General features: G+C 33.5%; 3 protein-coding genes across 7 annotated transcripts in view; all 3 read left to right on the forward strand.

Moving 5' to 3' along the window:
- LOC137487223 (lysosomal thioesterase PPT2) overlaps positions 1–2,169 on the forward strand; it is a 12,895-nt gene extending 10,726 nt beyond the window's left edge. For both annotated transcript variants that reach the window (XM_068213776.2, XM_001923225.7), the window contains exons 6-9: positions 1–9; positions 219–303; positions 663–717; positions 1,899–2,169. The exon at positions 1–9 is cut by the window's left edge and continues 75 nt beyond it. In XM_068213776.2, coding sequence (XP_068069877.1) covers positions 1–9; positions 219–303; positions 663–717; positions 1,899–2,042 — 293 coding nt within the window. In that variant the 3' untranslated portion in view covers positions 2,043–2,169. The remainder of the gene's footprint in view (positions 10–218; positions 304–662; positions 718–1,898) is intronic.
- A 1,393-nt stretch (positions 2,170–3,562) lies between these two features.
- On the forward strand, positions 3,563–8,052 carry ppt2a.1 (palmitoyl-protein thioesterase 2a, tandem duplicate 1). The gene is made up of 9 exons (NM_200684.2): positions 3,563–4,015; positions 4,105–4,266; positions 4,773–4,926; positions 5,462–5,557; positions 5,647–5,754; positions 5,824–5,907; positions 7,130–7,214; positions 7,541–7,595; positions 7,743–8,052. Exons 2-9 carry the CDS (start codon positions 4,117–4,119, stop codon positions 7,884–7,886), a joined length of 876 nt encoding a protein of 291 aa, NP_956978.2. The 5' UTR covers positions 3,563–4,015; positions 4,105–4,116; the 3' UTR covers positions 7,887–8,052.
- Positions 8,053–11,233: 3,181 nt separating this feature from the next.
- On the forward strand, positions 11,234–24,899 carry ppt2a.2 (palmitoyl-protein thioesterase 2a, tandem duplicate 2). 4 transcript variants are annotated; one of them, NM_200166.2, is made up of 9 exons: positions 11,234–11,329; positions 11,426–11,594; positions 14,326–14,479; positions 15,428–15,523; positions 20,427–20,534; positions 20,626–20,709; positions 20,846–20,930; positions 24,397–24,451; positions 24,630–24,899. In NM_200166.2, exons 2-9 carry the CDS (start codon positions 11,445–11,447, stop codon positions 24,771–24,773), a joined length of 876 nt encoding a protein of 291 aa, NP_956460.2. In that variant the 5' UTR covers positions 11,234–11,329; positions 11,426–11,444; the 3' UTR covers positions 24,774–24,899. The 4 variants fall into 4 exon arrangements, with proteins under 4 accessions (NP_956460.2, XP_073778912.1, XP_073778913.1 ...); XM_073922811.1 differs by having other exon boundaries at positions 11,263–11,329; positions 24,397–24,455; positions 24,630–24,898; XM_073922812.1 differs by having other exon boundaries at positions 11,263–11,312; positions 24,397–24,455; positions 24,630–24,898.
- The last annotated feature ends 897 nt before the right edge of the window (positions 24,900–25,796 follow it).

The following is a 25,796-nucleotide window of genomic DNA, read 5'->3' on the forward strand; positions in this document are numbered from 1 at the left end:
AGTCAAAAGGTAATTAAATCTGCCAACATTTGGTGTTTTTATGCTTTAGAAAAGTCAGTCTTTTATAAGGCACCTTTTTAAAAAAACCTGTCAGTTGAACCCAATCCTTCAGCTGGCATGACTATCTGTAACCGTTTATGTGCTGCTCAGTTGACGGCTTTTGTGTGTACTTTCAGTTCCTGTAGGCTTGATTTGTATTGTTTTGGGTTCTCTTTCAGCATGGCGCAAAAATTTTCTGCGCATAAAGACCATGGTGTTGCTCGGCGGACCAGATAATGAAGTCATTAAACCATGGCAATCAAGGTCTCTACAAAAGCACTATAAGTTTACCCAAACCTGTTTCACACATTTAAACCCAGTCCTTCTTTTACCAAATTATCATTTAAAGTCTTAAATGTTTTTGTTTTTTTTAAGATTAAGTGAAATCCCACTGTAAACATCAGTTCTGGTTAATATTTCAACAAGGCTCTAAACGACTTATTTTCTAAACCACAAATTATTTAAATTGTGTTGCAACCAAAGGCCATTTTGAAGGGTTAATTTAACGTGGCTGTTTAACAGATTGGAATTAATATGAGATGTATTTGAGGATTCTGTAGCTCATTTTTTATTTTATTTTTTTAAGGTAACTTCTGACATGTTTGTTTCTACCTCCCCCACAGTATGTTTGGGTTTTATGACAGCGATGAAAATGTGATCGATATGGAGCATCAGGATGTAAGTGAATGCATTTTATTTTCATCTCAGCATTTACAGTTTTTGTCATTTGGTTTGACTCATTTCTTGAAACCGTAATTACAATATCAACACTCTAAGATTGTTTTGCAAAACATGCTTACAGTTCAGCACAACACTATAGCTCACTTGCAAAAGCTCATATATGTCCCAAAACTGTTCACTCGTGTCAACTAAATTTCCTTCTCATTAAAACAGTCAGTGTCCCCAAAATCATTTGTTCCTTTGGCAATGCGTAAGCACTGCAAGTCAAAATGTTTAGTTGTTTGGTCACTATCGCAGAGGAGAGGACCATTGAAATATCCCTCATGTCCACCTTTCAGTCTTAGCCCAGTTTTTGAAAATGGTTACTCTACTGTTTTTTGTCTTTTGACAGAATGCAATTGAGTATAAAACTAAATTTTAGTTTAAGAGTAGTCTCCAAGGTTTGACTGCACTCATTTTGAAGTACGGTGCTACTCATACTGCCATGGAAAATGTAACCGTTATCAATCACATGCATAAAGTAATTTCCATACATCAGAATAAAACAAAATATACTGTAATATAAACAAACAAACAATGAAAATGATATGCAGCCTACAGTGCTTGATTGATCATCTGAGATTCACCTGACTGTCAGTTGCTGTAATAAATGTATCAAATTTTCCACAGATTTATATATGGTACTCATGGTATTATGTTCTTGAGTATTTTGACAATTGAACAGACTATTGCGCATGTGATGACTTATACAATGAAATGACGCTGACATATTTTGAAGAGAACAACCATTGAACTCCGAATCAAAAATCGGTTTAGATCAACAAGATCTATTCACTTGGAAACTGTGCTAAATGTCGGCTACCTGTTCTTAATCATTTGCAAAGATGTACTTAGACATTTGCAATTTGATTAAATGAATGAGAAACTCAAGTCTGTTGTAGTAAACAATGGCCAAGTGGTTTGGAGGTTTGTCCATGTTGTTTTGAAAATGTAATTCCTGTTTCAAGAAATGAGCCAAACCAATAGAGAAAAACTGTATATTGCTTAAAGACATCCATAATATTCTCTTGTTTTACTCTGGTCATTTTGAAGGATGCATTACAAGTTTAGCTTGTTCGTGCTTCACATTTTGCTGATCCTGTTTGATTTTTATCCTAACTATTTCACCCTCTCTCCAGTTTTATGTGAATGATGCCTTTGGCCTGAAAACACTGAACCGAAGAGAAGCCATTGTGAAGTGTATCGTCCCTGGTGTTAAACATAATGCCTGGCCTAAAAACCACAAAATCTACAAGAAATGCATTGAAAAGTGGCTCACGTAATCTACAGAAAGGAAACAAAACGTCTCCCTTCACAAGAGGAAGCGCTAGTGATTGTTCTCCTACTGATCCATCAGATTGTGTCATTATATAATATTCATTTACACCTGATAATAAATTGATTGTGAAATGAAGCTGTTTTCTGTTTGTGTAAAATCCGTTTAAAGGCATGTCAGTCCACCACAACTGATTTATTTATATCATATCATCTTTATTTAAAAGTTCAGAAATTTGTAATGGCTTCATCAATTTATACAGCTATTCAAAGATTGTGGGTAAAAAAAACCTAGAAGTTAATACTTCTTACACATGAATGCATTACATTTATTTAAGTGACTTTAACGCATAGTTATACAGTAAAAGTCTATTTCACTTAAAAGGTCTCAAACTAATTGCATAATTTCCAAAATATATGAAGTAGCAAAGCTGGAGTGCCAGTAATGTATAAGGACTAAAGTTAAAAGAAATCTAAGAAATAAAATTTAAAACGTCAATAGATCCTCAAATTCAGGTCAAATCAGAATAACACAATTTTCATGTTAAAAAAAAAAAGGGAGACAGATTTTTTTTTTAAAATGCCTTTAATTTATTTACTCTAATTGCAAAAAAACCTTAAGTATTGATTGTCTCCGTTTTTTTGTGTAATATTTACACGCATGAAATCCTCTGGTCTGTTTTATAAAGGAGATAAAAAACTAGAAATGACTAATTAAAAACTCTAAAATGAAAATGCAATTTCTATATAGGAAAACTAATTAGTATTCTTTCATAGTGGACCTAAATTAAGTGCTATATATATATATATATATATATATATATATATATATATATATATATATATATATATATATATATATATATATATATATAGAATAAAATGAAGAGTGAGTCGTACTGTTTAATTTGAGTCTAAATTGGAAAACGTGTTCACTGTACAGTAAAGCAGATGACCAACTTGAACTTCATATTTAAAATATATATAAGTAAAATACATGAAACGTTCTGAGTGAAAGCCACTGATCTAACGTTATCATTATAAATGGTAACAGCAGGTTAACACTACACATTTTTGTTTTTATTTATTTTGACGTGCTTTGGAGACTTGTACCTGTAATTGTGAAACATTTTAATAAAATTAAACGCACATTGTGCACGCGGTTTTATAATTCATAGACGTAACAATTTGATATTTTCACATTCGAATCGTTAAACGCTGGTTGCGAGTTTCATGTCAAAATAAAAGTCACAAAACAAAAACAACCAAATGTAGCCTGGGACACAAAATCGTGTAGAAATGTAACTGGGTCTAATTTTGTTTTGCTTTGTAAACTGGGTTGGTATTTCCAATAATTCGGACATGGAATAATAACATATCGTGGCAAATTACACATAATCGACCTGGTAGATTTTTCATTAGATTTATCGGTCACGTGACCGATGTTTTTCGTTTATTTCCCTCTCCAGTTTGATCAAATTAAATCGTTGTGTATTTTCAAAAAATTATAATAGTAATACAATAAATAAAAATGTTTGAGGCCCGAGTATGTTTACCACAAGTGTTTGTTTTTCTCATTTCTGAACTCTTATAATTTATTTTAATCAATTGCGATTCAAAACAAAAGTTCAACATGAAGCGAGAAAATTACCACATTTTATTGATATTTATATCGCATGCACTATAATAAATAGCCCTATGTTAAATATAGGTTTGAATGACAAAGTTACATTTGATAACAGCAACAAGGAATTCAAGTCTATAAAGTTGTTGGACGTCTTTCTCGGCACTCTTAATCAAAAACAAAAACAGTAAAATATTATCTTAAATAATGTGAAATGTTTGCGTTTCACTCGCGTTTCTGTCACATCAAAAGAACGATAAAGGAAGCGGCCTATAAAAGCATCACCTCGTGGCAAAACATCATCTGAGGAACAAATTACAACTGTATCAAAGCGTCTGAGGTGGAGCGTCTTATAAGGTCAGTCTTGTCTATTTGGATGCCTTATATATATTTTGATCAGTTAAACATATACAATAAACATATAAATGTTTGATTTCATGTTATAGGCTGTTGTGGCGATGACTGACAGCAGTAGACCATGTGTTTTCATCTGGGCTGTGTTGCTGCTGCTGCCCACAGTCATCATGGCGTACAGGCCAGTGATTCTTGTTCACGGGCTGTTTGGTGGACCTGAACAAATGGAGATGTTAAAGAAATATATTAAACGGGTAAGAATCTCGTATTTATTTCCACCCCTGTTATTATTAACTTCAATTTTTCACCTTTATTGTTCATCCTTGCATGTGCAAAACGATTTCGTTTGTGTGGTGCTCACACAGAATTGACTTAATTGTGTTTATAGACCATTTCAATGTGGTCATGTTATTGGCACATGAACATGTCCTGCTCGTTTTCAAACCATTTCGTAACTGTAAAAAGATGCAATTCAACCATTACTTTGTTAAAACGGCTGTCAAGGCATTATTTATTAATATGTGGACCTTTTTGGATTCTCAGAAGCTATGGAAATGAAATATGTAATCGAGGAAACCCTTTAGGACCATTGCTATTGTTTACATCCCTAAAATGGTCTATAGAGTTATTTACTTATTTATTTGCTTGAAATATTTTGGTCCATTTGCATTTATTTGATCAAAATCTTAACTTAAATACTTTGTTCAGTACATTACATCGCTCTTTCATCTAGAATAAAACTCTCCAACTTCTGTTTCAGTCTCATCCAGGTACCAGTGTGACTGCAATATCTCTGTATGACGACAATGCCAGTTCAAAGCCAATGTGGGAACAGGTGGATGGATTTCGTGAGGCCATCAGACCCATCATGGATAGAGCTAAAGACGGCGTCCATCTCATCTGCTACTCACAAGGTAAAATGGCCAACAGGGGTGGACTTGGTGATTTTGAGTGTCGTAAACCACTCCAAGGTATGGGGCCCAAGCATTGAAACTCAAAACGTTCTCTTTTTATATATACTTGTTGTATTTGGGTTGTAAATAAGCTGCATGTTAAAAATTTACTTCAAGTATAACCCTTTATCTTCTTAATATAAAATTTAATTCACATGTATAGTTAATTAGCCATATTTATGGTTAACTTTAATATCCGCATGTGAAGTACAGGAGTGCTGCACTATTCATGAGAGCCTCCAGTTTTAAAAGGAATAAGATTATGTATTGTATATTATAATAAGATAAAAATTTTAATAGTTATTGACATTTTACAACATGACAACATGTACTCAAGAAGGCTGTTTTATTTATTTGTATATATATATTTTTGAAGGCCGTAATGGTTGCATTGCAGTTTTGATTAACTTTTTTAGAATATTTTTTTGGTACATTTTATTTAATTAAAGTAGACTTGATATAACCGCGATGGAAATCTTCCAAACTCCTTTCACAGGTGGTTTGATATGCCGAGGAGTTCTTGCTACCCTTCCTCATCACAATGTTCACTCTGTGATATTCCTGTCTTCACCACTAGCTGGCCAGTATGGAGGTCAGTGATGTTCACACCACAATATTTCTTCTCATTCAAGAAATGAGACATCATGCACATACATGAGTGCTTTCTCCATGCTCTTACAGATTCAAATTACATCAGCAAGTTTTTCCCTTCGTTTGTCAAGTCAACACTGTACAATGCTTGTTATACTACACGAGGACAACAAATATCAAGCTGTAGCTACTGGAAAGGTATGTAGCAGCCTGATCATTGCTCAGTCTGCTTTTTAATTGCATTGAATCAGTTGCTTTGTCTTGTAGATCCTCATCAAATTGAAAAATACTTGAAGTACAGCGTCTTTCTGGCCCCGCTGAATGGAGAAGTAGAAACCGTCCACACACAAGGTAATTAAAGAACTGGTTTACGCTAAAAATCGATTGAGTTAATACAGGGGTGCCCAAACTCTGTCCTAGATGGCCGGTGTCCTGCAAAGATTGGTTCCAACCTCAATCAGACACCCCTGGACTAGCTAATCAAGCTTTTACTAGGCTTACTAGAAACATTCTTGCAGGTTTGTTGAGGCAAGTTGAAGCTAAAATTTGCAGGACACCAGCCCTCCAGGACTGAGTTTGGACACCCCTGAGTAAATGTATTAATGGGGCAGTGTGTAAGATTGACACCCAGTGGCTGAAGTAGGTACTGCAGCTCAAATTCATAACACTTTTCACCCAACCACTTCTCTGACAACGCTACACAAAAGCAGATTGCTGAATTGACAACACCAACCTAAGAGTTTCTGACTATTGACCCTACAATGTAACTACATCCTATGTTAAAGCAGTTTTTGTTCTAAACTTTAAATGAAATTTCTATTTTTAGAAATGGTTTCCACTTATCACTGCTAAACAGCAAACTATGATCGTCTCTGGTACGAAATGTCCCCCCCCATCTCTTATTATTAACCTTACCATTTTGTTGGAGAATTTAATGTTTCTATCATGTGTAGACTGTCAAATAGCTTGTTACTGGAATCTTGTGCATTATTAGGACACTGTTTTATTATGTATGCTGTTCGGCTCATGCTTGCTTGCATTTGTAATTTATGTTATTTGTTACTTAACCTAATCTGGATTTTAATAACTCTGAATCTATGTCTTGTTTTGGAGGCTGCTGCTGTCCTCCAGAGGCTGTGTTTTCAGGCCATGGCCGTATACATTTTGAGTCTTAAACTGAAGTCAAATGTGGTGCGTTTTGCAACAGGGCAACCAGGGGTGCAGAAAAATAAGTGCATAAACTGGCAGTGGGCTCGTTATAGACCAATACAAAGACAGACTTTCTGACACTAACCACACTTTTCTTTTCTTTTTTTTTTTGTATGTATGTTCACTTGGCATGTTTCTTAAATATCTGCAAATGTTTTTTTTTTATGTTTCAGTAAAGTCAATCTTACATGAAGCGGCCGTTTTAGCTATTTTAATTTTGTGGCGACCCAGTCTTAAGACTATCTGTAGCTGGAGTTTGTGCAAGTCGGATGACAGTTTTTGCTTTTGTGTGGGTTTGTATCTACTTTCAGTTCTGTTGCCTTGACTTGTATTTTTGTGTGTGTGTTTCTCTGTTCTCTTGCAGCGTGGCGCAAAAATTTTCTGCGCATAAAGACCATGGTGTTGCTCGGCGGACCAGATGATGGCACTATTAAACCATGGCAATCAAGGTCTCTACAAAAGCACCCAAAGTTTACCCAAACCTCTTTCACACGTTTAAACCCAGACCTTCTCTTTCCAAATTATCATTGAAAGTCCCTAAATCTTTCTATTAAGAGAAATCATACTGTAAATATCAGTTCTGGTTAATATTTCAACAAAGATTTAAATGGTTCATTATTATTAGTTTTAATTGTCCTGGCAGTGAGCCAAAGGTCGCCAGGACTGTTTTTAAGGGTCAATCTTTTTTTTTTTTTTTTTTTTTTTTTTATAAAGGTCTTGCTGGATTTGTTTGTTTTTAAATAATTTTTTTCTCTCTCTCTGTGTGTGTTCACAGTATGTTTGGGTTTTACAACCGCAATGAAAAGGTGATTGATATGGAACATCAAGATGTAAGTGAATGCATTGTATTCTTCTCAGCATTTATTATTAAGACCTCTACAATATTCTCATCTTGTTTAAGATCCATTTATTAGTTTAATTTATACTATTTGCTGGTGCTGTTGATTTTTATCCTAACAATTTCCCCCTCTCTCCAGTATTATATTAGTGATTCCTTTGGCCTAAAAACACTGAACCGACGAAAAGCCATTGTGAAGTGTATCATCCCTGATGTTCACCATGATGCCTGGCCGACAGACTACAAAATCTACAAGAAATGCATAGAAAAGTGGCTCACGTAATCTACAGAAGGAAAACAAAAAACATTTTCCTTCACAAGCAAAAGAACAATCCTAAATGCAATCATGTTCTGATTTAGATTATGATTGTACTCTTATTGATCCATCAGATTGTTTGTCAGAATGTAAGATTCCTTTACACCTGGTAATAAATTGATTGTGAAATGGAGTGGTTTACTGGTTGTGTCAAATCAGTTTAAAGTTGTCATGTCAGTCAGGCACAACTGATTCATTTACAAGCAAGTGTACTGGTCTACATTTTTAAAAGGTCAAAATCTGAATTTTTATTAAGGTTCAAGCTCTAGAACAATTGATGTTGCATAACATGTTTTTAAACATGCATCACAAGTCAACACTATTTATTTGTCTTTTAATAAAGTGGCATTTGCATTCAAAACACAATGTAAATGTGGCGGAAGAATTTTAACAGAAGTGCATGTTTGGACAAAACACAAAGGTAGGCCAATTGTATCTGGATGCAGCCAAAATGATGCAAGCTGAGACTGCATATCTCAGAGATGCAATGTCAGGCACAATGCACTCAATGGAGCTTGTGATGTCACTGTGATGGGTAAGGATAGGTGAGCGCATTAAAAAGCACTGCATGCAGGCCAACTGCACCAGGTCTGCAGCCAGACCTCGCTCCAAACAAAGTGAAAAATACTAAAGGTGTGTAATGAAAACTTAAGGTGTTTGTAGTTTTGTGGTCCTAATTTCTGTATTTAGTGGATGCTGCAATTCAAAATGTCTGTTTCATTTTATAGTGGCGTTTCACATTTCCACTCCAATTTACAACTCCAAATGTCTCATTATAAGTCAAGCAGAAAGGCATTGTGCTGGCTTATTTTCTTTATTTAAAAGTTGAGATGTTTCGAATAGCTGCATGCTTTTAATAAACTATTCAAAGTTTGGGGGTAATAAAGCAACTAGAAGTTTAATGCTGTTTACAAATGATTGCATTTAATTTATTCAAGTGACTATAACATGAAAGTCTATTTCACTAAATGATGTTCTTTTGAGCATTTGCATTCATCAAAGGGCCTTGAAAAAAAATTGGATAATTTCCAAACTATATAAAGTAGCAAAGCTGGAGTAATAATTGCTGAGAATTTAATCAGTTGAATGAAATCTTAAAAATCAATAGATCCTCCAGAAAGCAGGTCAGATAAGGAAGGGGGCGATAAACCATAACAATTTTCAATGTTCATGTAAAAAGAAAAAAATGTAGCCGCAGTTCAGCTTTGAACAAAAGGAGCAGAGAATGTTTAATGAATTTCTGTTGTCTGCTTTCTGTTAACTGGTTTAATACTATGGACATGGAATAATAACTTATTGTGAAAAGTAAAATCCAGTTTGGTGACTTAAATTACGCGAACGATGTTATTTTTAAAAAAAATTATTATGCAAGAAAGCATTACAAAGATAAAAAGGTTACATAAATAAAATTCCAGCAAATTCAACAAGTTTAAATGATTTACACCAAGAAAGAGTTTTACATGCAATTAATTTTCAGTCTTTTAAAGAGTTTACATGTAAATCAAAGTCCTTTCTGAAAACAAAAAAGTAGGGGTGTTTCTTTGAAAATTTACATTTATGGATGTAAAATGTTGGCAAAAAAAACAACAAAACAAAACAATAAATTAGTAATAGATTTCCACTGAGAAGAATCTAAGTTCAAAGAGTAACCAAAGAATACAATTTTTTTGGGAAATACAAAAGTTTGGAAATGAGAATTGTTTAATGAAATTGGAAAAGTCAACCCAAAACACTTTACAGTAAGTGCACTCCCAAAATAAATGATTTAGTGTTTCATCATATTGAGTACAAAAGGAGCATTTAGGGGAAATATTGTTATCAAATTTAGCTAGTTTTGTATTTATCGGGTAGCAATTATGAATGATTTTGATAGAGACCTCGACAGCTTTATTAGATAAAAATACCCCCCCCCCCCCCCCCCCGATGAAGCCAAAACTGTTGCCAATCATCAAATATATTATTTCAATATATTATTTCAAAAACTTATGCAAACAGGTAAAGAGATCCGAGAGAGAGAGAATTATTAATAACCAAGCGAATGTCTGTGTTTGACAGAACTGAGAAGAGTTTTTTCAACAAAATGGTTTGTGTTGTCAAAAATAAAATAATTAAATACAATAAAATAATAAATAAAGAACCTTTGGGGCCAGACTTGACTAAAGGTATAACACAATCTTTGATTGCACCAAAAACTGTCATATTCTTTGAGGGGAACAGGAAATAAAAACCAATGCATACATTTTTCAAATGTAACAGAGACTCCACAGTCGTCTAAGATCTGACCACGTGAGCGATGCTAGTTTTTTCCAGCGCAGACGGAACAGGCATGAACGACGACATCAGAACGTTCGCTCAAAATTTCCCTTTGGGGTTTTACAATGGGATTTTCTCAATTTTTGATTAAAATAACTATCAGTTGGGTATTTAAAGATAATACTACATAAAGATAATAATAAAGGTATACTTACAAATATTTTAGAAATGTTTCGTTTGGGTATTTAGTTCTGAAAGTTATGTTTTAGTCATGTTTCTACCAAATCATGAGATTTAAATCATACATATTTTGAGGTACGCGATTATGTACGATTGCTACACGAGGCAAAAGTAATGTCTATTTCTCTCACTCGTTTAATTTTTTCTGTAAAGATTTAAAAAATATTTTATAATTCCTAGACGTCCACAAGAGCCTATATAAAACCTCTCTAATAATGAAAAAAATGATCTACAGTCTATCATATATATATATATATATATATATATATATATATATATATATATATATATATATATATATATATATATAAAATGTAGTATTGTATTAGTATAGTATTGTTGTTTAATGTATTTTCTGCATCATTATTTGTATGAATGTTACATATGTTACAATATAATCCTCTATGCTTGTCAGTTATGCTTCAATAATAAAAAAAACCGATTGCTGTCAAAATAAAAGTCCAAATGTACGCGTGAGCACTCTGTTCTTTTTGCAATCTCATCATCATATTTTCCCCACAGCTATCTATACCGCATGTACTTAGTGAAGTTAAAACATAGTAAAGCACGTGAATAAACCATAGGTATATATAATTACATAATTATCTATATTTTGCAAAACAAACAAACAAACAAAATTGTATTTATTGAAACGATGTGGGCTATTTGTCTATAAAGTTGTTGGAAGTCTTTGTGCGCACTCTTAGTCAATACTAACAAAAAACAGTGAGATATTCTCTTTAATAATGCGAAATGCTTGCGTTTCACTTGCGTTTCTTCTGATTTACCACATCAAGTGGGCAAAAGAGGAAGCGGCCTATAAAAGCATCACCTCAAGTGACAAAACATCACATGCGAGCAACACAGCTGTATCAAAGCGTCTGAAGCCCAAATCTGCAGGTTGAGCGTCTGGCTTGGTTAGTCAGTCTTGTCTTATTGGGTTCATAATATAGTTTTGGCTAATTAAAGTTATTAATACTCAACATATTAAATACATTAATGTTTGATTTCAGGTTATAGGGTGTTGTCGCGATGACTGACGGCTGTAGACCATGTGTTTTCATCTGGGCTGTGCTACTGCTGCTGCCCTCAGTCATCATGGCGTACAGACCAGTGATAATTGTTCACGGGCTATTAGATGGACCTGCACAGTTTAAGGTGTTGACGAATTTTATTAACGAGGTAAGGATTTATTTTGTTGATTTTGTTTTACCGTTGTCATTATGTTTACTTTTAGTTTTATTTGTGTGTGTGTGTGTGTGTGTGTGTGTGTGTGTGTGTGTGTGTGTGTGTGTGTGTGTGTGTGTGTGTGTGTGTACACACATTAGCTATTATATTTGTGCACATCTGCATGAAGTAGACCAACTGTTAATCTAATGTAATGTCAAGCTGAAAATATTTTGGTGCTTTCCAGAAATTGCTTTGTGTGTGTGTGTGTGTTTGTGTGTGTGTGTGTGTGTGTGTGTGTGTGTTTTAGAAACTGACAGGTTTTGGAAAGTGTGGGGTGTGTGTTTTTAAATTTATTTATTTAGGATAAATGCATTTATTTAGTCAAAAATGTGGTGAAAACTGCAATTTTGTGAACTGCTATAAGTACAAATTATTACACAGACTTTACTATACTAAAACAAAGCTTACAGTAGTAAATTTTATCCCTCGGTTCCCCCCACATGTGACCAGTGTAAAGCTGCTGAGTGTACTAAGCACATCTTTTTTGTCCTATGTTCAAATTCTGAGTTTTTGGTTGGAAATATTTCAGTTCTTTGCTAAGGTTTACGATTGTGTTTTACTTCCTGACCCAGTGATGGCACTTCTTTGCTGGTCAGATTTTCTGCAGACACTCAACCTAAATGTACAGTTACCTGTTCAGTATGGCATGATCATAGCTTAGAAAGTTATCCTTTGTTTCTGGAAGAAAAATGTTAGGCCTTTTTGGTTTCTGACTGGCTTCTTGGACTCACCTCCACTGTAATTCTTTCCAAATGTAAAGTTGAAGTCAGAATTATTAGCCCCCTATCTTTTTTTATTATTATTTTTTTTTAAAGATATTTCCCAAATGATGCTTAACAGAGCAGAGGAAATTTTCACTTTGTCTATTAATATTTTATCTTCTGGAGGACGTCTTAATGGTTTTATTTCAGCTAAAATAAAAGCAGTTTTTAATTATTTTATTTTTATTTTTATTTTTTTATAAAACCTTTTCAGGTTGAAATTATTAGCCCCTTTAAGCTATTTTTTTTGATAGTCCACAGAACAAACCATTGTTATACAATAACTTTCCTAATTACCCTAACCTGCCTAGTTAACCTAATTAACCTAGTTAAGCCTTTAAACGTCACTTCAAGCTGTATAGAAGTGTCTTGAAAATATCTAGTCAAATATTATTTACTGTCATCATGGCAAAGATATAATAAATCAGTTATTAGAATATTTAAAATTATAATAGAGTTATTAAAATAATGTTTAAAAATGTGCTAAAAAATCTACTCTCCATTAAACAGAAATTGGGGAAAAAATAAACGGGGCAGCTAATAATTCAGGCGGTTTAATAATTCTGACTTTAACTGTAGATATACTAACTCTGGAACACCATAAAGACTAATAGTGTTGTTTTAATTTCTGAAGATTTGTAAGTTGTTGTTTTTTTCTCTCTCTTTCTCTTTTTACATCTTTACATTGCTTTACCTTTTATAATAGAGTACACAGCATTTTTAAAATGAATATTTTTATCCATTTCTCAGTGAATATAGGCAATGTATTTTGGTGCATTTATACAAAATGGATTTATTAAACAGACATGTGTATTAAAAAAATATTTTAGTCACCGAACATATTTAGAAATGGAAAGATAATACAATTAAATTCACGCAAAATATTGCAAAAACAAATTACAACCTACAATTTTTTTTGTTTGCTTTACTTTTTTTATTTATTTTTTATTTTTTTCCTCTTTTAAAAAAATTTTTTTATTAATTTTTTTAATTTGTATTTAATATTTTTCTTTAACATGTACATTTGGGTGTACTAGTTTTTGGACCGCTATCCAGATCCAGATTTGGCTTCAGTACTGACTAATCTAATGTACAGTTTATGCACAAATATAATATTGTCGAGCTTCCTATTAAAGTATGAATTAAAAATTGATTTGTAAGGGGTGTACTTATATACTGTATGCTGAGCACTGTATGTCTTGTATATCGGCAGTTTTTCTTGTTTCAAAATTTTGTATTTTTTTTTACGTTTTGCACAGATTATTATAATTATTGTTTCATAATGAGTTTGATTGAACTGAATAAGCTAAATTAGCCGTAGTTTATGGATGTTTCCTAGTGACTGGATGCAGCAGGAAGGGTATTCGCTGCATTAAATGCTGGATAAGTTGGTGGTTCATTTCGCAGTGGTGACCCCAGAGTAACAAACAGACCGAGCTGAAAAGAAAATGAATGTATATCTACGTATATCGTATGTATAGCTATGAAAAAAATTAGAGACTTTCATTGGTATTTAACAAAGTATTGATTTCTTCACTCTTAATAAATTAAAACCATAGTATTAATTGTGTTGTTCTAAATTCATATAAAAATTCAGAAAAGATGCCCTTTTTAGTTTATGCAACAAAAAAGACCTCCTAAATGATATTAATTTGGAAATTTGGAGCAATTTAATCAGTAGATCACTAAATACAAAATACATTTTACCAAAACATTTATTGATTATTGCTGTAACAAGTTTGAATGAGTAACTTTTGGGTCAAAGCAACTTACAATAAAATGCAGAAAAGACACCTTTAGGAACAGTTGCGTAACCCTTTTTCAGTTGTTTCAGATCTATCTTACAGTTCGCTATATCTAGCACAGTTCTTCTTTTGCATCTGGAATGAAACTCCCTGACTTCTCATTTTACCGTGTTTCAGTCTCATCCAGGTACCAGCGTGACCACAATAGCCCTGTATGACTACACGGCCAGCGTGAAGCCTATGTGGCAACAGGTGGAAGGATTTAAAGAAGCCATCAGTCCCATCATGGAGAGCGCTGTAGATGGCGTCCATCTCATCTGCTTTTCACAAGGTCATCGAAAATCATAACACATAAGCAATGACATAACAGTAAGCTCTTTGTTGTACACCTCACTGGCAAAAGTTTGAAGTCTGTATTAGGTTTTAATGCTGTTTGAAAGACCTCTTATATGCTCACCAAGGCCGTTGATTGAAAGTTGGCAGCACGGTGGCTCAGTGGTTTACACTGTCACCTCACAGCAAGAAACATCGCCAGCTGGCATTTCTGTGTGGAGATTGCATGTTCTCCCCGTATTCATGTGGGTTTCCTCTGGGTGCTCCAGTTTCTTCCACGGTCCAAAGACATGCATTTATTCATTCATTCATTTTCTTGTTGGCTTAGTCCCTTTATTAATCTGGGGTCGCCACAGCGGAATGAACCGCCAACTTATCCAGCAAGTTTTTACACAGCGGGTGCCCTTCCAGCTCTGAAATTCCAATCTCTGGGAAACATACACACATACACACAAGAAACATACACTACGGACAATTTAGCCTACCCAATTCACCTGGAGGAAACCTACGCGAACGCAGGGAGAACATGCAAACTCCACACAGAAACGCCAACTGAGCCGAGGATCGACCCAGCGACCTTCTTGCTGTGAGGCGAACGTGCTACCCACTGCGCCATTGCGTCGCCCCCAAAGACATGCAGTATATGTGAATTAGATAAACTAAATTAGCCGTAGTGTATGAGTGTGTATGGGTGTTTCCCAGTACTGGGTTGCAGCTTGAAGGCCATCCGCTGCATAAAACATATGCTGGAATAGTTGGCGGTTCATTCTGCTGTGACTCCTGATAAATGAATAAATAAAGATGACTATTTATAGCTATTACACAGTGTATTTACTGGCCACTTTATTAGGTACACTTTATTTAATGTGGACTCCATACAACCGAATTCGAAATAATCGTACAATCCTCAAACTTTAACTTCACTCCTTTCATATAATTTTCACAGGTGGTTTGATATGTCGAGGAGTTCTTGCTACCGTTCCTCATCACAATGTTCGCTCTCTGATATTCCTGTCTTCACCACTAGCTGGACAGTATGGAGGTCAGTGACGTACATGCCACAATATTTCTTCTCATTCAAGACACTAAGCCTTTGTAAACGAGGTTTACGATGTGGAAGTACTGCCCCTTTCCTTAAGGCAACATTCGTATATAAAATTCTTCAAGCTGGGGAAAGTGGTTGAGGAGAAATGTTATGTTTTAATTAGGGATGCTTTCTCGATAGACCGGAGATTGTTATCGGCCACGTTTTGATCGGTACTTGCTGATCTCATGAACCAATTGCAAGTGTTTGTGTGCAAGCTGGGTTATACATCCACAGCGCTGCAACGTGTGAGCAATGTTATTTTAATAGTTTTAGTCATTTTTTTTGTAAAGCTGATTCTGACCATTTTATGTATGCAACATCTTAATTTATTCTCTTAGATAAGACGAGATCTCATACATGGAGGGAAAATGCGCTCATGCAATGACAGTTATATAAAGCTTGTGGCATCAGAATCGGTACTTGCTATCGGCTGATCACTATGACAAGGAATCGGTACTCCTTATGGCAAAAGTACACGCATTTATTACTTAAGTAGACGTACAGATAATGTTGGAGTATACAATCAATTCCATGCGTGTTCAAGAAAAAAGGTCAGGAGAGGTTTTTCTTCAATGTCAAAAATCGTAACAATTTATTGGACACAAATGAATAATTCGATTCACAGAATTCTGTTATCCTCAATGCAATGCAAAAGTTACATTAAGGAGGTGCTCAACAACTTTCTTTTCCTGACTCCAACTTTTATAGGCAGCTGATATTAACAGGTGGAGTTTAGTGAAATTCGTAGTTTGTCAATCATTGTTCAGTCCTTTATTGGCCTCACCCCAGACATAAGTCCTCTTTTTCTGCGAATTCTCTGCACAACAATAAAAGCATAAAACTTTTTGTGCTCTGTGTTCATTTTTAGCAACTTTCTTCAGACAGGAAGTTTCTGCAGAGCTGAATTTAATTTTGGACCAGCATTTATCTACTTCTGCAAAAATGTTAATTAGTATTAGCCAACACTCACACACAACAGTAGAAGTTCAGTGAATATATGACCCTTACATGACCAATACAAATAATTGTTTGATTCAAAGAAAAAGAGACAAAAATAATAAATTGATTCCTATTTTCTAACATTGCTAATGTTTAAAACAACTGTGGTAAAAGTAGAAGTACTGACTACACTTTTGTACTTAAGTAAAAGTAAAAAAGTACCGCCTCAAATGTACAAAAGTAAAGTACCCGTTTCAACCACAGTTCCAAAGACATGCGTATAGTTGAATAATAATTCAACTAAACTGACAGTAGTGTATAAGTGTGTGCGCGTGTGCCTGGGTTTGTTTCCTAGTACTGGGTTGCAGATAGATGCTGGAATTATATTTTTATTCATAAATTTCCCAGTATACTTAGTTTGTTGCTGATAAATATTTGTTAAAAAAATTAATTGAGCACAACAGTATAGCCCTATGTAAAATCAATAGGCAAATTAAAAAGGAATTAAAAAGGAAAATAAATTCTGTATTAGGAAATATGAACTTATCAGAAATAAACCGCAATGCATATTTTTATGAAGTATTTGATCGTTTTAGTACTAAATGTACAAATCTTTACAAAAAAAACAGTCTTTTTGCAGTATTAGAATGAAAGACCAGAGAAAGTCGATGCTGTATGATCAGAAGTGGACAAAAGGCTTAAGCAAAAATGGCCTGTTTTTGAACTGGAATGTGTATCTCTTGTCTACATGTGATCCGAACAAGCAAAGGGTTCCTATTCATGTGTAAACAGGGCAGCATCAATCATTTGCCGTCTCCCTCTGTCACATCTGTGTTTAGTCATCCTAACCTTTCTCATTGTAATCTTCATAAACTAGCCCATGTACGGTGTGCGATAGCCTTAAAAAGACCACGCAGTGCAGCATGCAGGCGCGCAATAAGGAAAAATAGACTGACTGCATTAATACTGTGTTCATATTGCACTATGACAAGAAATAATATAGATCCCACATGAAAACGAAAGTAACGACTGTGGTTTAAAAAATGTAAGGAGAAGAAAGTACCGATATTTGTGTAAAAATGTAAGAAGTAAAAGCAAAAAATTGTCAGAAAAATAAGTAGTGGAGTAAAGTACTGATACCAGAAAAATCTACTCCAGTACAATAACGAAGCATTTGTACTTCGTTACTTCCCATCTTTGTCCATATCGGCTGCAATAATCGTGATCGGAGCATCCCTAGTTTTAATTTAATCATGGTGCTTCTATTTCTATGCACTGTACAATCCAAAAAGTTAAGATAACTCAAAACATTGAGGAAACAGATTGCAACAAACCATTTAAGTATAAAAACTGATCCTAATGAGTACTGTGAACTTAATCCATTTGAGTAAATGAAGCAATTTGAGCACAGCAAAACACAATAAATGAAGAGAACACAAACCAACTGAGTACTGTAATACCCAATAAGGTAAGACAACTCAAATCGTTTGAGGAAACAGATTCCAACAAACCATTACTCTATATGAGCACTGTGAACTTGCTCCATTTAAGCTGAAGTAATGAGGTATTTAAATAACTCATTACCTTCAACACTGTTCAAAACTCTTTTCAAATGAGTATAATTAACTTTCAGTAAATGTTGAGTTTACTACACATTTCATTTGATAAAGTCTACTGTTGGGTTTTACAGTGAGTATCTGGAATTCCCCTTAAGAGATTTTTGAACTTTGAGGGTGTCCGCAGGGTTTTCAAGTCTTAAAATGTCTCATCTCCAAAGCAATTTTTTTATTTTATTTTGAGGCCTTAAAGTCTTAAATCTACTGAAATGTTGTGTTGTAGGTCTTAAATCTTTTTTTTTTATTCAGGTCTTAATATTCCTGTAAATATGTTGCTTTATTCTTCTTCTTCTTCTTCTTAGTATTATTATTATTATTATTATTATTATTATTATTATTATTATTATTATTATTATTATTACTGAAGTCATTGACCGCTATGTTTTTTTCTATTCTTGGTAGAGGCTACAGGGTTTGTAAATGGATATATTTGAAAATTAATAACACAAAATATTTAAAAGTTATTGTTAAACCATCTGTAAGAAATCTTGGTTTTATCCTAGATTCGGAACTTCTATTTGACAAACAGCTAAATACAGTAGTTAAATCTTGTTTTTTTCCAGCTGAGATTATTAGCCAAAGTGAAATGCCTTTTTTTTAACTCTGGTGGAATTCAAGAGTTTAATCCATGCCTTTTATATCATCACGCTTGGACTACTGTCTCAATTTATGTGAGTATTGGCCAATCCTAAATATACCAAGTCCAAAATGCAGCCACTAGGCATCTTACTGGCACTCACAAGTTTGAATGTATTACTCCTATTCTGTGCTCCCTAAATTGGTTGCTGATATGCTTTAGAATTGAGTTCAATTTTTTTATGTATGTTTTTAAGGTACTAAATGGCCAGGCTCTGACTTATCTCTCTAATCTTTTCACTGTTAAAATATCTGGCAGATGTTTAAGGTCATCAAACCAGAAATGCTAGTCGATCGCAGATCTAAATTGAAGGAAAAAGGAGATTGAGCTTTCTCTGTAGTAGGTCCAAAAATGTGGAACGGGTTACCCATGTCCATTAAAATAATTTCCAGTGAATCTTTTTTCAGAGGGAAACTTCAAACTACACCTCCTAGAAAAAGCTTTTAAATTGGGAGAAAACTGATCCTATCTGTGGTCTTGTTGTTTTATCATTGATGCTGTGTGGCATGTTGGATGTATAATATGTTGTTTTATCTGTTGCTATCTATTTTTGATCATTTGCTTTTAGGTTTGTACAGCACAATGGTCAAGAACTGTTGTTTTTTTGCACTTTATAAATAAATAAACTAAATTATAATTGAAAAAAAGTAAATCGTTATTGTATTAAATGTTTTAAATTAACCATTTTTTGATGGGGCAAATTAAAAAATCTTTATTAACAGGGATATTCGAAAAAAAAATCCTTTAGCATTTATCTTTGTATAAGTCTAAAATTTAATTCATAATGGTATTAAAATGTCTTAAATTTAACTTTGTGAACCCTGCGGAAACCCTGAGCTTTGATATGCAACCCTTAACAGAACTCAGTATGGCAGAATCAACAGATACTCATGAATGTAAGAACATAGATACTCATGAATGTAAATAAGATTGTATCTGGAGACCTTGGAACTTTTATTGCAGTGGTGCTCAACCCTGTTCCTGGAGATTGACCTACCTGCAAAGTTCAACTCCAACCCTGATCAAACACACCAGAACCAATCAATTAGGACCTGAACAGCACTTGATAATTACAGGCAGGTGTATTTGATATGGGTTGCAACTGGAATCTGCAGGGAGGTCGATCTTCAGGAACAGGGTTGGTCACACCTGTTCTATTGCATGTCGTCTTGTTTTAAGCCTCCTAGGGCTTGAGTGTCCACATATGTGGACGGCACATTTTGGCTTTTAACTGGCTGTTTAAAATACTTGACTGTTTTATATTTTGTTACAGACATAGTGTCATCCTGCAACTGTTTTGCAGCATATGAAATGTCCAAAACCCTATTTTAATTGTCCAAAATGGGGGAAAATTTTAGGTTTTACTTCCTAATAGTCAAAACATGTTAAAAAAATGTCTATGTTGTATATGCATTAAAAACAGTCAGGATAAAGTGTTTTATGTAAATTCAGACCACGAGTTCACTTATATGGACCTCATATTTCTCTAAAAGTACATCATATCAAAAGATGATACTTAGTTTTATTCTAATTAGGCTCTAATAAGTCCAAATAGCAAAGAGAAATAAAAAAAAATGCATGTAAAAAACACCTTGGGGCTTAAGAGGTTGAGAAACTAGACCTTATACAATTGAATAAATCCCTTTTTCCATTTTATTTTTTACAGATTCAAGTTATTTTAAGCATTTTTTTCCTATATTCATCAAGTCAAGATTGTACCATTTTTGTTATACTTCATTTGGACAAAAGATATCAATCTGCAACTACTGGAATGGTAAGTAGATGTGCAACTTTCGTACAACAATTTGATCACTACTCGCTTTGCATTTCAACAATATGCATCCGTTACTTTGTCTTGTACACAGATCCTCATCAAAGAGAAAGATACTTGAAGAACAGCGTCTTTCTGGCCCCGCTGAATGGGGAAGTAAACCATGATAACTCAACAGGTAATTAAAGAAGACCTGACTCTCTGTAACTGGTGTTTAAGTGCTGCTCGGATGACAGCTTTTGCTTGGCTTGTTTGTGTGCGCACTTTCAGTTCTGTAGTCTTGACTTGTTGTGTTTGCTTCTGTTTTCTTGCAGAGTGGCGAAACCACTTTATGCACATAGAGAAGCTGGTTTTGATCGGCGGACCAGATGATGGCGTAATTACACCATGGCAGTCAAGGTCTCCCCAAATAGCAGCTTAAGTTTACCTGAGAATTATTCACACATTAAACACTTTATAAATACAAAATAGATTTTTCTGATCAATTCATAAAGATGCTTTTCTGCTCATACAAGCCATGTAATTCCAGCTTTTTTTGCCAGTTACATACTACATTAGTACAAAAATGCTTTCGTTTCACCCTCTAGCCAATTTGAGTGATCAGTAGGGAATAATGCACATCTAGCTAGCAGTATAATAAATGGGATAAAATGTAAATCCGGCTGGTTGTTTTCTCAGAATAAAATCACTCTGGATGCTATTCTGTGAAAACAACCAGCTAGATTAACATGTATCCCATTTATTACACTGCTAGTTTCCATAAAAGTAAACTATTAAACCCAAACATTCATCTGAGCTGTAGTAATTTACTAGTTCTTTAATTCTTGAAAGTGTCTCGAATGGCTTGATGCAGACTAGACTAATCAGAATCAAGTATTCAACAGAGCCATGGTGTATTTATTTTTCTCTTTTTTTTTTTTAATAATGTCAGCATTTTGCTTATTATTATTATTATTATTATTATTATTATTATTATGATTAAACCAACAATAACTATGTGATCATTAAGAATTGATATCGCACAACCCTAATAATGTAATAAAATGTCTATAAATTGTGCCCCTCAGAATCTCAAATGATAGTAGTTTATCCAGGCACATTTCGATTACTATTTTAGGAGTACTAATTCAGACATCCCACTGCAGCTACTATATATGAAGAAAGTATTCGGACCCTTCAGGACCAGTGTTGGGGAAAGTTACTTTGGAAAGTAATGCATTACAATATTGAGTAACTAGTTAATTTTTATTGTAAGTAATGCTTTGTGTTACTTTTGCATTACTTTTTTTGGTTTGGCTGAGGCATGATTTTATTTAGAACTTGTTGTTGTTGTTCTGCAATTAACAAGCACGGTATAACCTATACCTTCATTTATATTTAGAAATAAAAATAGGATAATGTTATCTGAGAATTTCCTGACCCCAGAGCTATACATGCTGTATATGGGTAATTCTTCAACTACGGGCACTTTTGTCCTTTGATCATATATCCAAAAATATATATAATTTTGTTCAAATGCCTCTTTCTTTGTCAAACTAACAATAAAACCTACTTTTAAAAAATGTACTAGGTTTCTATTATATTTTTCATATTATTCAACCTACTTCTGGGTGAAAATAACATTTTAAAATATTATTGATATGGTATTTTTTAATGTGTCTTAAGCACTAGTGAAATAATTTACATATTTTATAGTTATTAAAGTGAGACTATTATCAATATTATTTTTATACAAAATATAGCTGTTGCACAGTATCAGTATCATTTCCACCACAACACTGTAATGTCGCTTTAAAAAGTTTGTGTAAAAGATTTAGATGGTTTCTATGAAAATGAATAGTGCCGTCTGAGAACATGTTCAAGATGGAGGGCATTCAACAATAACACTTCAACACTTCCCTAACACTTCAACTTAAAAAATCAAGATAAATATTGCTTGATTAGGAAATGCATTTTTTTCTATGTCATTTCCAAACATGTTGTACCTTCAAAGATGTTTTTAAAAACCAAACAAAATGAAGGTAAATAAGTGTTTTGTATACATGAAAGGCTAGTATCAATTCAAAGCTAATTGGTGAAGCCATCTTTCATTTTTTCGCAATAAACTGTTGAAATGTCATTTCCACCACTGTCATTTCAATCACCTAGCACATTTAAAAAATGTTTATTTAAAAAGTTCTCATCGCACATTAAATGTGTATTCACAATGTATAAGTTCATGCTCAGTCTATTTAATATACAAATTCAGTTTATTTATTTTCTAATAAGCTCTTAACCAAATGATTATACATTTTTAGAGTGTGACAGGTGTACAATTCAGCATACAAGTAATTTATTTCCTTGACAAATGTATAATTATTATATATATTGTGGAAAGATTGGTTAAACTAGATACAAAAATGATCTTGGACAATGATTGACTGCCATTATTTCATTTTGAAATAAAAGCTGTATATTGAGATGTGGTGGAATTGACATTTGTTCAGTTCACAATAAAAAAAAAATGTTTCTCTCATCCAAGTTTGTCCTCCTTAAAGGTCTTAAAACTAGGCAAATTGTTTAAACTTATGAGGACATTTTTGTTAATTTTGAACAAGTTTTCTTTACCACTTCACAAGGCTAAAAGTGCCGGTAGTTAAAGAATGGCCCATATACAGATAATTGAAAGTTTAGAGCAATGCGCTTGCTACTTTTGTACGATTTGTCTTGAGTAAAATCACTGTCCATTGAGACTATATCCCCTTTTCCTTTTCTCCGATGCGTTAAAAATAATGAACCCTCTCTCATTGACTGCGTGATTCATCGCACTAATTTTAATTCAGCAATTTATTTTTAAAAGCTAATCAATTAAATTACTTTACAAAATGCAGTGACAATACTTGAGTTAGTTTGTTACATAGAAAATTTATATTATTATGTAACTCGGGTTACCCCCAACACTGTTCAAGACTTAATACCATGAAGCTGGAAAATCTGTTTAGTTTGTACCAATCCTGGTTTTTAGGTACCATGAAAGCAGATGAATAGCTGCTGCAATTAAGCATTTTATTTTTAATCAAGAAATAAGGCTTTAGATTATCTTAGATTTGAGCCCCTGTATACCAACAAATTATAACCCATACTACAAAAAAATTATTTATTTATTTTTAACAACAAAAGCTTTTCGTCTTGCTAAATAATTTTTTTTTTAATTTTAGTCTTTTCTAAAAATTGTTGGCTGTAAATTGAGCTGACTCCCCCCTGAAGGAGTCAATCCTAGTGTCTTTGTTTGAAGGCACGTGATTTGCTGTTTGCTACTGATGTCCCGCCTTCATGTGCATGCGCTTATTAACTCCAGATCAAAGCCCAAGTAAACCAAGTTGATCATCATCTTTTGTGTTCTGTAGGATCATGATGAATTTGGAGTCCCACTGGACATTGTGATCTTTATAAAACGTATCATTTACCTACAGGATAAGCTGAAATTAAGAATATGATCCTAATAGTTTTCCTAATGCACTGTAGATAGAAAGAAAGCCTAAGAATTAAACAAAATCATACTGAAAACATCTAAATCTGTACTGTAAATGGTTAATAATTCAAAGCAACTTTTAAACTGCTTATTTGATTGTTAAAATGGCTGTGTCAATGGTTTTAAGTTTTGCTACTTGACTATTTTAGGGGGTCCTAAAGGGTTAATCTGTGGCTGTGTAGCAGACTGGAATGAATGTGAGAAATATTTAAAGTGACGTTTGGACTTCAGAAGGTTTATAGGATTATGTGTTGCCTTTTTACAGCACATTTGCCATCTCTAGCTTTCAGATTGTGCATAAAAAAAATCATTTGACAACTTTTTGCACTTTGTTTCTTTTTTTTTTCTGCACAGTATGTTCGGGTTTTATGACGATGATGAAACTGTGATCGATATGGAGTATCAGGATGTAGGTGAATGCATTTATTCTAAACAGCAAATAGTAATATATCTAATTGAAAGACATCATAATATTTTCTTGCTTTTCTCTGGTCATTTTTAAGGATGTGTTATTAGTTTTATTTGTTTATTGTTCATTTTTTGCTAGTGCTGTTTGATTTATGCAAACCATTTCTCCCTTTCTCTAGTATTATGCAAGTGACGCTTTTGGCCTGAAAACACTGAACTCAGAAGGTGCCGTAGAGAAGTGTGTTGTCTCTGGTGTTCAACATACACACTGGCATTCAGACTACAGTGTCTACCAGAAGTGCATAGAAAAGTGGCTCACGTAATATTCAGAAGGAAAGCAGACCATCTTATTTCTCAAGCACAATCGTGTGTGTGTGTGCGTGTGTGTGATGATTGTTCTTATTGATAATCTTAGATGTTCACTTTTGATAATAAATTCAGTAACTGATGTTGTGTTACGGATCTATTTTCTATTAATTTAAGATCAGTTTGAAGTTACTTCGTCATGCCACCAACCAGCATATAACAAAGTTTAAAATGTGTTTGTTTAGTTTCAATTGCAACTATAATATTTATTTGAGATAAATAATTAAAATGGATTTTATTAGCCTATTGAAAGGGGTGTTTTTATTATCAAAGTTTTTATAACTATTTGCAATTATTCTCCTCAATTTCTATTAAACTATGAGGATCAAATACTACATTTTGGTGACATTTTAAGCACTAATCTTTGCTGCAATAGTTTGTCTGATGGTGAGCATAACCACAGTTTTTGATGCATCAATATATTTCCTACAATTTTGTCAAGCTGCTTGCCATACTCTTTTACCACAAAGTGTTTATTTAGAAATGTCTGTTTAAACTAAGTTATTAGTTTATTAAATGGTTATAATAAGATTAGATGTTTAAATAAAATTAAGAAAATACTAATTTTTCAATAGTATTATTAACAGTAATAAATAAATATTTAATAATTGAATAATAAATAATTATTTAAAAATAAATATTAATTTATAAATAACAAATTTATTATCGTCCATCATAAAAAAAAATAAGAATCTGTTAAAAGAGCTGTGTGGAAGTTAAGGATTCTCAGTCCATTATATTGTAGTGATATTATTGTAAACCTAGTAACAAAATTATTTTGAGTAAGGTATGTCTTTTAAAACTGAACGAGTACTGCTGACAATACTAACTTTGCCTCTGAATAAACGTAAACAAATAACATTGATCACAGAATTACCGAATCCAAAGAGACAAGACAATCAGCATGAACTGGAACAGTGTCTTTTTTTTTTTTTAAATTGGAGACGAGTGACAAATCTGGATTTCACTATTTCCAGAAG

This window comes from Danio rerio, chromosome 15 (genome assembly GCF_049306965.1).
Source record: "Danio rerio strain Tuebingen ecotype United States chromosome 15, GRCz12tu, whole genome shotgun sequence".
Lineage (NCBI taxonomy): Eukaryota > Metazoa > Chordata > Actinopteri > Cypriniformes > Danionidae > Danio > Danio rerio.

What these genes read in the sequence shown, in the direction of transcription:
- ppt2a.2 (NM_200166.2), top strand. Translation starts at nt 11,445, where the DNA reads ATGACTGACGGCTGTAGACCATGTGTTTTCATCTGGGCTGTGCTACTG. An exon ending in ACTAGCTGGACAGTATGGAG is followed by an intron (nt 15,524 to 20,426) that starts GTCAGTGACGTA and finishes TATTTTTTACAG; the next exon opens with ATTCAAGTTATTTTAAGCAT. An exon ending in ATTACACCATGGCAGTCAAG is followed by an intron (nt 20,931 to 24,396) that starts GTCTCCCCAAAT and finishes TTTTCTGCACAG; the next exon opens with TATGTTCGGGTTTTATGACG.
- ppt2a.1 (NM_200684.2), top strand. Translation starts at nt 4,117, where the DNA reads ATGACTGACAGCAGTAGACCATGTGTTTTCATCTGGGCTGTGTTGCTG. An exon ending in ACTAGCTGGCCAGTATGGAG is followed by an intron (nt 5,558 to 5,646) that starts GTCAGTGATGTT and finishes ATGCTCTTACAG; the next exon opens with ATTCAAATTACATCAGCAAG. An exon ending in ATTAAACCATGGCAATCAAG is followed by an intron (nt 7,215 to 7,540) that starts GTCTCTACAAAA and finishes GTGTGTTCACAG; the next exon opens with TATGTTTGGGTTTTACAACC.